General features: G+C 37.6%; 1 protein-coding gene across 2 annotated transcripts; it reads right to left on the reverse strand.

Annotated features, from left to right (window-relative positions):
- Nucleotides 1-2,383: 2,383 nt before the first annotated feature.
- On the reverse strand, nucleotides 2,384-11,889 carry LOC105033472 (probable protein S-acyltransferase 16). 2 transcript variants are annotated; one of them, XM_010908299.4, is made up of 7 exons: nucleotides 11,236-11,888; nucleotides 4,675-4,767; nucleotides 4,498-4,599; nucleotides 4,341-4,418; nucleotides 4,131-4,229; nucleotides 3,949-4,044; nucleotides 2,384-2,785 (listed from the first exon to the last, which is right to left on the reverse strand). In XM_010908299.4, exons 1-7 carry the CDS (start codon nucleotides 11,506-11,508, stop codon nucleotides 2,672-2,674), a joined length of 855 nt encoding a protein of 284 aa, XP_010906601.1. In that variant the 5' UTR covers nucleotides 11,509-11,888; the 3' UTR covers nucleotides 2,384-2,671. The 2 variants fall into 2 exon arrangements, with proteins under 2 accessions (XP_010906601.1, XP_010906602.1); XM_010908300.4 differs by lacking the exon at nucleotides 4,498-4,599 and having other exon boundaries at nucleotides 11,236-11,889.
- Between the last annotated feature and the right edge of the window lie 577 nt (nucleotides 11,890-12,466).

Here is a 12,466-nt window from a genome sequence, read left to right on the forward strand (position 1 = left end):
GTACTCAATTAATGATTGTAGACCCCATGACTAAAAGGTTATCAGCTAAACAGTTTAAAGATCATATGGATTATATGAAAATTATTAGTTTAATTCTTATTTAATTTACTTTTTGTATAAATATTTATGACATTCTTAGAAATAAAGAACATGATTTTTACTTTGTGCATATAAAATTCATGCCATAAAGTTAGACTCTGAATAGCTTATAGGAAGTTATTCATAAAGAAAAGTATAAAATACTTAAATAAAGATTTCATGCATCGTAATACATGGAAGAGAGTATTCAATTTATAAAATATAACCGTCATGATTCATATATTGAAATTTCTTATTTAAGTGGGAGTATTGACTTGAGTTGATTTATGGCTATATTACAGTTTTGTTTATCATCTATTCAGTATCTTGATTGTAACATGTGGACTAAGTGGGAGAATATTGTACTCGTCCCAATATTAGGGACTTGGTCTAGCCCACATATAACCTAATCATTAAAGATAATTCAAAATAATTAAAATAATAATAAATAATTAAAACTCTTTTGAGATAAAGATGGACTCTGATCAAAATAAGGACTCCACTAAAATTATGATTTCTTGATAGAAAGGAATTTGTATTAATCTAAAAGAGTCTCTGATCTAGTCTATAAATACAGCCTCTGACTCTCCAGTGGTAATAGGCATCGAGATTCTCTAGGCATAGATTGGAAGAACTCTTCTGCAACATTCTTTTGCAGGATAGAAATGAGGCAGATCCATTTGACAGATTGATCTTTCGATATTTTTTGCAACGTTTTTCGTCTTTGATTTATCTTTGGACTTAAACAATAATGGCCGAAGATATATTATGTCTACGTCAAAATTAAATTTCTTACAAAAGATGCTGGTCTGTGGCTATTTATCCCAATTAGGGAATTAAAGAAGCAGAGGGAAATGGCTGCTGCGCTCAAGGAGGAAAAGAAGAGAGGAGGCAAAGGCTGCAGCTGCTGTCAGAATATGAACCAAGTTAGAAGCAAACAAGCACCAGGGCAAGGACAAGGGAAAAGCAAAATAATGTTTATGTTTTATGCTTCACTGACAAAGTTGGATATAGGGATGAATCCACGAAACATATCTGGATCCTTCAAAAGTTTCAGAACGTAAACATAATTGGTGCCGGTTGAAGTTTGTGAAGTTTTTTTGCCATTCGTCTGTGAATATTGCAACAAGGTAAAGGTCGAGCAAAACTGATGCCGTTACATGCACAGCTCTTGCTCTCCTTTATTTTATTTTATTTTTATTTTTTTGAGGATAAAACGAGCAGCTTGCTAACTACTTTGTACAACAAAAAATACAATTACTGCTAAAGCAGTAATTGCTTTAGCCCTTGATCCGTGATCTTCTTGCACACTGGAGACTACACCAGGCGATAGAGCAATGCTTGCCTGCAGGCTCTGTAAGTTGTTGGACATTTTATTTTCTGATCCCTTGGATTGTACATTAGAATGGTGTGATTATCTGCATATATCCCAAAAAAAAAAAAAAAACAGTGATATCCTTGCACACAATCAAGCGCGAAAACAGTAGATGGTGACAGCTTATTAGCATCGGAGATGATGCTAAGCATCAGCCTCCTGATTACGGCAGTCACCCCATGGATGTAAACAGTAGCACTGCTTGCTTTCTGGAATTGGGAGGTGGCAAACCTCGCCGCAGGATTGGACGGCAGAAGTCAAGACCAAGCTGTTTCAAGTAGAGTAGTGCATGGAAATTTAGGGTTTCCCGCTCTGTGGTCAGTCTACGGAGACAGTGAGAAACAGGCGAAAGAGATGAGACCTCCAGTTCCAAAAGTCACTACCATCTTGAGGTCAAGAAACTCATCACTGATCACCAAATAGGTACGTGGTGAGGGACGAGACATCTCTCATCTAAGCCAAGAACACGCCACTTAAAAGTTGTACATGTTGCCATTGCTGTAGAAATTATAAAAGTGATGCTGAAAAACAATTAGAACAGAAAATGTCATATCAATTCCTGGGTTTCAATTCTTTGCTTACAATTGTGAATTAACATCGAACTCCCCACCTAAGCGTGAGATGGTCGGTAAGAAGCGTCAAATACCACCCCAGCGCCATATTCTGCGCGGGGTTCTTATTTTATTTCCTTGCATGAATGAATAATTCCGTGCAAAACTTGGTTTGTTGCTCGTCGAAGCGTTACCTCTTTGCGTTGTTTCATGTACCGATAATATTGCTTGTCAAATTGTTTAATGACTGCGCAGTAAAATTACATGTCAGAACGAGAATGTCAGATTCTAATGCCTGCATTTCCTGGTGACCAACGTGAACAGGGGAGGATGCTGGGGCTTACGAGCATATCAAAATACATCACCACGAGGCAGCATATAATTCAACATTTATATTACAGTGGACTAAAGTTTATTCATAGCATATGCTTTCAAACCTTTTGAATACTCCCCCAGCAAAGAACGTTCCATCTACTTGTCCCTATTTATAAACCACCCACAAAAGTAACTTGACGCCTCCACGTCAGACCAAAAGAAGTCGCGTAACCGGCACTCCAAAGTGAGGCTCGGCCACGGAAGTTTACGCGGTGTCCGTCTCCTTTAACAAACTACTCTTTGTTTTTGGTAACAGTATTAACAAACCACTTGACCTTTGCCACCTGATGCATCAAGGTAGTGTTGTAGATATTGGAAGGTTTTCAAATGCAGTGCGAAAGCGGAGACCGGAGCCTTTGTAGTTGGATACAGGGCAGAACCAACAAAAGATGTTAGGCCCTAGTACCTGCAGGCAAAATTGATTCAAAGTAAAAGGATAGTTTCAGATATCCACATGCATGATCTCCCATGGTTTGCCTTAGAGCTGGTATATATAATAGTATAAACAAGAAAGCATGAAATATACTTGTGTACTATAGAAACAATAGAAAAAATTTGCAGACTGACCATGGCTACCCTTTAAAAGTATGCCTTCAACTGGAACCATGATAAACTTATAGCTTAAAAATAACAAATGCCTTGAAAGCCAAGTAGCCAGAACTGAGTGCACGTGAAGTAGTGATGCAGAACCCTTGATGTTTAAAGAGCAATAGAAAACAAGGAAACAATTCATGGCGTGTTTGGTAGAAAAGATCCACATATAAAGAGGCTGTTCTCTTATCAAATGTGAACTTCATAGAACCACATAACAAAATAGATGCTAAGAAACAGTAATATAAATATACAATTGAAATAATGTTAACCTTGAGAGTAGCAATGCACCATGCACAAGTTAGGACAAGCAAAGATTAATAGGATCGAATATATCAACGCTGACAATCACCATAAAAACAGACATCTAACAAATTTAACTTTAAGAAAGGTTGTATGTCTTTCTGATAACAACTTAGAGTAAGCAAGGGCAATGTCAGATGGCTTCAGAAGAATGCCATGTTACAGAATAGCACAAGCAGTTAACAATAACATAAAGCTAAATTTGCAATGTGAAAGGAAGAATAATAAAGCAAAATGATAAATGCTAAAACAAAGATTACAAACATTTCTAGAGGACCAAGTTTCAAATGACTGGCATCTTTAGAAAAGGATGGATGTTTCAGCAAGACATTGGCAATCAATGCCAGGATTCTGTCAAGTATCAAGGGTATGTTAATTCTTCCAAGGAGAACTGCATAAAATTGTTCAACCCACAAACCACAGTTTAATGGGAACATCGATTTTCATACCTTGGCAGATCATTATCTAAAAACAAGTTTTACCATCCATGGTTTAAATATGGAAAGCAGGTGTGGACATTTTGGTTATGACTGGATAGATTCACAGAACAAACATGACCTGGAAAATAAATTTTACCGCAAAAAATATAATAGCCTTGGTCCTCAATGACATGCATTTTGATCAAAAACTACAAAACAATAGACAAAGAAAAGAAAAGAGAGAAACTTTTCTTACTGAAACAAGGTTTTCATAGACACCAACATTATATGGATGTCTGTACATATTTCCTACTTTTTCTGCTATCCACATTGCTCTGACTCCTTCATGGTACTGCAGAACAGGAAGGCGGTAAAATTTTTTAAATATTTTATTCCAAAATCAAGTACTTAGCTAACTATGGAAATTTTTTCTCAAACCTCAATTGTCGTCTTGTTCTGCAGGATAAGGTAAATATGCCAAACCAACAGGATGCTTAGCGCCAAAGTTAAGGGACACAGAATAATCCCAGCAATAAGCTGTCAAATTGATAAATGTCTCAAAGTCAATATCACACTTAAGGAATGATGCTATCAAGGTTAAGTCAATTCTCTTCTACTTTTTTTTTTCTTTTGTTGAAAGTTACTCACATATGTTATTTTATTAGAGTCACTACTCTGAACCTGATCCTTCTGTGGATCACGAGTAAAATTTCCAACAAGAAGAACCTGAAAAAAATATTGTAAATCTTTTCTGCCACATTATAACTTCCAGGTCACCAATTAACTACATGTAACCGAATTATACCATCGAGTAGATGCAGGCAATCACGCCATACAGCACAAAAATAATAAAGACCTTATAGTTTTCATGCCCTACACAATTGTTTATCCAGACACAGTGGTGATCCTGCAGGCATGCCAGGGCAATGATGAATACTGAGAAAAGTTCTCGAAAAAAGAAAATACAAGTCGTCATACATACCATTCTCAAAATACATCTTTTGCAAACACGACAGTGATGTGTACGGGGAGGCTTATAGTGAGAACACTTCTGGCAATACCTCAGATCTCCACCCTGAATGATTACAGTAACAATCAAAAAACATATGGGAGAATTAGAGGTTAATAACAGAATAAGGTTTTCTCATGCTATGATCATCAATGTCATACAATTAGCTCACAGAAGTTACAATGTCATAAAATGTTTTCATCTAAAAGGACAGATCACCATAGCATATCCCACAACACTAGTCAACTCAAGCTAAACTGTACAAGATCAAAATATCAGTCACAGAACTGTACGTATAAATGTGCTATAGCAGCCAGTGCTGATTATCAAGCAAGGTGAGCAGTTACTCATTAATCCCAACACAATATAGAAAGACCCAAAGAAACACAAAGAACTCATTACCAGCAAGTTGCAAATTAGATTAACAGGGGGTCAATTGCATCAACAAACATGATAAAAAGCACAATCAAATTGCTACAGGAAGTAGGACCAGAACTTGCTAGGCATAAACATGGACCTATAGCATCTGAAGCACTATATAATATGAACTGGACTCGGAGAATGTGACTTACAAAAGCCAGTGATACCAATATGGAAAGATAGTACAGAATTAATATAGAAGGAGGGAAATACCTTAAAAATGCAAGTATTTTAAGAAATGCAACCAGAAAGCATCAACACCATAAAGTCATGCAAGTGTGATTATGAGAAGAAAAGGTAAATTGAGAAAAAAAATTGAGACATGCATGTAAATCAAAAAACAAGTAAATGTTTGATGATACGAGCACAAAAATAGATTCTTTAATCCCAGTTCCTTTTAATTTTTACTTTTGAAGCCAACTGACCTCACCCATCAAAGACGAAGATTAATAATCAATTTAGCTAAACATGCCTTTGATTTTCTTCCAATAATATGAGCTCCCTGGGCTAAATATGAAGAAGGCCCACCTGCATTGCCTCATCCCTCAAGGTCAAGCAAATGTCTGGGTGGATCCTTTGGAGATGCATCTTAACTCTTTTTCTGACTCTATTGCCGAACCAACCATCCATGTGTCAACCTCTATTGTTTCCTGCACCCAAGCAAATTCATGGGACTCGAAACTCAAGCATCCTTCATGACAGTGTTGCCAGACTATTAGGCTAAACCCTAACTGGTTACACATGCCACCTATATCGTAAGTTGAGTCCTAACTGATTACATATGCCACATGCATCTTAGAAACATGCCAACAATTTAAATCCTCAACTCATCTGTCACTTCACAAACATTACAATCCATTTGCTATTGTCTTTCCCCAAAATTTTCCAAAATAAGAGTCACATTTCCAACTATGTCTCCAAAGAATCACCAAGATTAACTATAGATTACATACTGAGATTGGGTGGAAAATTCAGTGTCTTTGCTCAAGCAAGAAACAAATATCTGCCTACGAGGCTAAGATAAGACCGGACAATAGGAGTCTAGATGACTAAAACCTTAGGAGATGCTAGGCAATTACGCGGTTAGGTTGCCTAAGCACTTGGTTGGGACAGTTCAGGCAACTATCTATAACAACATTGATGTCAACCACTTATAATGACAAATAAAGAACGACTGCAACACATTGTTAGATTAGTAGAGGGAAAGCTTGAGAGCTTTTATTGAAGAAACTGGCAGAAATTATATGATGACCAAATAAATTAGCCTTAGGTATGCAAGGAGCACCAATATATCATTAGTTCATAATAAGGACAATCCCGTCAACAAATGGTGCACGGAAATCTGTTGATATTTTTCTATCAAAAGATTTGCTAATAAGAATCCTTGGAAGCTTTCCTTATTTTCATCAATCCTTTCCTGTTACACGTTTTGCTTTTTGGGGTATAGTCTTCATGTGATAACCTTCCGCATCTTTAAAAGAGAATATTATAATTTCTTTACAATTCATTTAGAATTCAAAGTTCATGAATACAGGTCGATACTTGTCTGGGCATGTGAGAATAGCATCCAAGCTACCTTGAAAATTAAGTTATCTAAGGCCTTCTATATATTCCTGCCTTTTGATCATTAACTCTATTTGTAGATCTTGAGCCAATTGCTATGCAAAGCAGCATAGGCATGAAATACAACATCTGGTGACAAAACGCCTTTAATAGCTCAGCTAGAATACATGGCATGGCATAGCTTACAATCATTTTCCCTTCAAAAAAACACAAATTTTACATCTAAATGTGACCTGCAAATCTCTTTCTTTGACCCTTCAGCTAATATCTCTTGACCATTACAGACATGGACTGCACTGGTTGATGAACCATAGTGGGTTTACCTTCCATGGACAGCTTAAATCAAGGGGCAATTTCCTGCTATCTTTGAATAGAACCAACCCAACCCAATCGAAGTTATCTCTGTCTTCCCATACTTTCTTTTTTTTTTCCAGGATTTATATAAGATCTAAAATTTCATCTTCACCAGGATATCACTTAGAAATTTATAATCTATAATGGCAGTTGGCCAATATAAACCCAGCTATCCAAAATATAATCTAATAAGATATCACTATGCTGACTGAGAGTTTTATAATATTTTTAAAACAATTTTAAGTGGATTTTCTTAATTATAAAGTATTACCATCAATGTCTTAAAACAATTGTTAAGCTTAGTTTTATACTATTGGACTACATTTCATGTACCATACATATATATCAATTGAGATCTTGGAGTGTGTGAGTTCTTTCTATATTTTCCTATGTATTAGCCAAAGATCTCGATTCACCTTCGCATTGGTGATCCACTGAGATGGTTGGGATAACGTGCTTTAAAAACCTTGGGTAAGATAGAGATCTTTATATAACTTGTCCTCCATTTTGGGCTCAATCGACATACTCGTTGACAATATGACCCATAAAAGTATAGGTGTAGTTGTGTATGAACATTATTTGTTGTAAACTCCTGTGCATCGCAATCGAAGCAAATGATAGTTGAAGACATTATGATGTCCTTTATGACCAAATGTAGTCCAAGCTTGTTTAGACAATTTAGTTGGGTGAGCCGCACACAAATATCGTAAGCATGTTCGGATGTTCATAGCTGGCAACTAGCTATATATGTGGTTGTCAAGGTCTTCCTCAACTTTCCCTCTCCCTCCCCACCTTCATGCCTATTCCTTTCTTCCTCATCTGCTAAGCTTCCTGCCTACTTGTTCAAACACCAAGTACTAAATGGTTTACAAGATGGACCTTCTTGAGCCATACACCTTGCCCTACACATCGCATCAATTTGGGATCCATTAACCTCAACTTGGAAAAAGATCCACATTGTAAACTCTTCTCCATCCAATGATCACAAGAACATGATTCTCGACTTTGCAGTTGCCTTCTCTAGGTCTAGCTTGTAGCATGCTGCCGCCAAGCCTAATCGAATTCGAGATTACTGCCGTCAAGAAGACCATCATCCTCAGCAATACTTGCAACATGTCTTAATAAGCATCATGGAAAAGATTTTGCCATGAGGAATACTCTTATCCACCTTCCATCATCTTTGGTGATACCAACAACATGTCCGACACCAAGAACTTGTAGGAATGAAGAGAAATGAAAAAGTTGCTCAACTGAGGAGCAAGAAGAGATAGAAGTGAGAGGACAATCATGACACAAATGGTGATAAAGTGAGTTTTTGTTACATGCTTCTTTCAAATCCAATAGGTAAACAAGCCATCATTATCTTGCGTTCCACCTATCAACTTGCTTACCAACTACCAACACATAATTATCAGAATTTAGTTATGTGTATCTCACATGATCGCACACTTGAATTATTTCCTCATTTATACCTAGTGCTTATAATGATCTGCTTGGGCAACCCTTTTCCTATCCAAGAGCTTCATATGGTAGTTGCAAATCATATCTCCTGAAAGTCAAAGGGTGTGAAACCATTTCTAAGCCCAAAATGCCATTTGATATGGTTAGTCAACATAATTTTTATTCGTTATGCACAGCTTTAAGGGATCATATGTAAATAGCCCTTCTATATATTGTAATTTGAAGCCAATGACTAGACATCACTTAAAATGCCACCATTTGCACCATAAGCTTGAAAAAGGAGCATGCCCCTCACTATATTGTTGTGCCTGGAGAGTGAATGAAGAAGGGAAGCATAAAGACACTATTTTAAAATGGTATAAAAAAAGGGGCCATGACATCTTGCACAACCCACTTTCAAATGTATTTAATAAGATATCCAAAATTTGCTAAATGAGACCAAAGACTGGTTGTTCATACAATACACACCAAGAAGAAAATTAGGGCTATATGTCCCCATTTACAACTTCTCTTGGTTCCTTTATAAAGTATCGAGCCTAGCTCCTTTTGTTTCAATTCACTAGTGCACTTTTTGCAATGATTCATTCATTTGTTGTGAATAATTTGATTGTCTAGAAATTGTGACAACCAGCACATTCAAAGAATGAGCACTTCATGTGATAAAACCAAGTCTTATTACCTTTGAGTATCCTTGCACCATTTATGAAGTCTACTGAAATGCTTGATTTCTTGGTTTTACATTGTAAGGCAAGCTCAAACCTTTCATGAAAATTAAGCTTCTGCTACATTTAATTGTATATCATTTGCTAAAGTGAATTCTATTCACTGTCTATCCTTTGCAAATTACTTGTTGTGGGAAAACAAGTTTAGGTTGTCAAATATGGCAACCACAACACTTGGACCAATGGCTCATGAGACTCAATGACCCATGTGCATCACCTCATTTCCTAAGTGAGTCAGATAATGAGTCCAATATATGGGAGGCATCGGATCTTAAAACTACACTCCCTTCCATAAAGAAAAAAAAAAGAAGACATTGATCCAAAAGTTGCGGTCATTCAAAACCTTTCCTAAATTTGAAGGACAAAAGTGGCATTATTTCATCATGAGTTTCACATCTAAAACAAGTAAACTTTGACATCTTTCTCACCTTAGCCTATAGTTCATAGAAAGCTTATATGTATTAGTCTCCATCAGGATTACTTTACCCATAGACATATATAGGCTAGAAGTTATTTATATGCTATTCAAACTATCTTGGAATTTCCCTTGCCAAGCTATTATATACCCCATGATTGCGACACATCATGTTGTTCTATCCTTCACCATTTCTTCATGAAATGTCATCTGTAAAAAATGTGAATTTGATTGGTTCATCTCGTTCGATAGATACCTGCATATTGAGATCGTTTAGGCCCCACTTGGACACCCAATTAAGTTATCCTTAAATAAGATCTGCTCCATTGAGAAAAGATTAAGCAAGACTATCCAAGGATTGAGAAGTTTAGGAGATTAGAGGAGACAAGGTTTTCACCATCTCAATTTTCACCAGAAATCCTTTTCATCCTAAATTTTAGGAATTGGATGTTTAGGTTGCCGCCCCTAATCTCTCAAAATCTATTTCCATATCCAACATCAGCTCCATAACTCTTTCGCTTTTGTAGAGAGGATCATGAAAATGCATTATCAGACCATTCAAAAAGGCCTTTAAGGTTCCCTATTAGTGATAGTGATTACTTTTTAAATAATACGAGCCTATCCACTTGTGATTAAGTATATGAAAGTCGACCCTATATTGGATCTCGTTATGGCAACAATGTATGGTTCTATTGCCATAAAACCAGCATCCCTTTTGAACTCTCTAAATTGGGAGTTGACCAAAACAACCACATTTGTTCCCAATCATTTTGCTTAGTAAGCATTTTGGTTTATATTATAGCTTTGAATTTTTTCTGGATATGGTGCAACTTCTCATATCATCCACATATTCGATGGATCCTAGTGCAGTTCCCATGTTTCCCTTTGGTTTGATCCTAGTGCATCAATACATCCAATCATTTACGCTTGGTTAATCTCTCATACTTCTAAAAGGAATTTATATCATTTTCAGGGGCGAACACACAGGAAAGGAACGTGCTATTATGCTGACAAAACAGAAGTGCCATCAAAACAGAGTTGAGTTTTTGTTCTGCAGAAGATATAATTATATAAATGCTCCTTTATTGATCACATTCAATCGATTTCATGCAACATAAAATGGTAAACATGCAGAGCTCCCAATTACTAATAACCGTGATTCCCATCTACCAACAGGATAGCTATTGAATCGGGTTAGATAAACATCACTCAACTCGAAATGGTAAAATGCAAAGCTCCCGACTACCAAATACAGCAATTCAGATGTCTTCAATAATAATTTATTTCAATCAAAACCCCTATAAAAGAAAATGACACATGCTTGTCTAATGATCAGACGGAGCTGCACCAATCACGCAGAATCCCTCAAAGTGCAAAAGATCAAACTCTATTTACAAGCAAGAAAAAGGAAAAAAAAGAACCCAGATTCCTTATCAAAGGATCTCCAATATTACCCAAAAAAGCATCTTCTTTATACCTCAGTCAAGCACAGATCCACAAAGGAAAAAACACACAAATTTGACCAGAACAAGGGCAGATTTACTGCAAGAAAATCGAATCTTACACGAGGGCTAGCAGTAATATCAGCAGCATTCGTACCTTCCGCTTGATTTCATGGATCGGGTTGTCGGCGTCCTCCACGTCGGGCATAAAGGACGGCGGCACGCGACCCGGATCCCCGAATACGGCGATCAAATAGTTCGCCACTGCCATCAGGGTAAAGAAGGTGAAGACGGCGGCGTTCCCCAGCCCCGCCGCGGTCCAAAGGCCCAACCACTCATCGATCACCACGAAGACGGTCGCGTAGTAGAGGAACGCGACGGTGGCGAGCACGAGGATGATGGGAAGCGTGACGTAACCCCGGCGGCTCATGGCGATCTCGATGTCAAAAATGGCGATGACGTCCCTCCTCTCCCCTCCGGGTCGATCCAGATGCGGCTAGGTTTCCGCTCTTGTTCTTGGATCTAGGGTTAGGGTGGGGGAGAGGAGGGTATAAGGGCTCCCTCGTCGGCGTCGTCGTCTACCGAGGGGAGTTGGAGGAAAACGCCATGGGGGCTGCCAGTTGGCGGAGGCGCCGGCGCCGTTACACGACGGCGTCTCCACCTTTTCCCCAGAAGGCGACGGAGGGAGGAGGAAAAGAGGGGAGATGAGGCCAAAAGCGGGTCGAGGAGAAGAGGGGTTGCTCTCGCCCGGTGGCCTATCTAATTTCTAGCGGCAACGATGCGGACAGGGGGAGCGCGCAGGCTGAAACTCCCCTTGTCTAATTGTTATTTATTATGGATAACTGGGTGACGGTAACGCTATCTATTTATTTATTTGTTTTATAATTTTTATAAATTCGATTTTAGGTTTTTTTACTCAAGATTTTTTTTTATATAATTTAACAAATTGGGTTTATTAATGGAAAATAACGAATTGGACTTCACATGCAATTAATTTTCGAAACAAACCGTGCACTTGTTCACTTTTATGTCGGAACGTAGAACGTCGAAGGGCGTCCAAACTCCTGGATTAAAAACTTTACGCAACATTGTAAAATTAAAATCAATGAATATAGCTAAAATTGATAAAATATTAGTTTTATCTAAATCAAGTTTAAATTTCAAATTTTCAAGTTGGGTCTTTTTGCCATCTGAAGGTAATCTAGTCGGGGCTACTGAGCTGCAGCTGGTGAGAAGGGACCGAGTGGTCTTCGAAGGGCTAGTTGGCTTTTTAGGAAGCACAAATTCAGCTATAGTCTTCGATCTAAATTACTAAAAATAAAAAAAATCCTCATGTCAGTATAAGGTTCGATGGTGGAACCTTCAATATCTAAATAAGTTTTCCGTAA

Source organism: Elaeis guineensis, chromosome 10, assembly GCF_000442705.2.
Source record: "Elaeis guineensis isolate ETL-2024a chromosome 10, EG11, whole genome shotgun sequence".
Classification (NCBI taxonomy): Eukaryota; Viridiplantae; Streptophyta; class Magnoliopsida; order Arecales; family Arecaceae; genus Elaeis; species Elaeis guineensis.

Bases quoted from the DNA above. Each gene is read 5' to 3' on its own strand.
- LOC105033472 (XM_010908299.4), bottom strand. From the start codon at position 11,508: ATGAGCCGCCGGGGTTACGTCACGCTTCCCATCATCCTCGTGCTCGCC. The intron at 4,600-4,674 runs GTATGTATGACG...GCATGCCTGCAG, and splicing joins AAAGATGTATTTTGAGAATG to GATCACCACTGTGTCTGGAT. The intron at 4,045-4,130 runs GTTTGAGAAAAA...CCTGTTCTGCAG, and splicing joins AGAACAAGACGACAATTGAG to TACCATGAAGGAGTCAGAGC.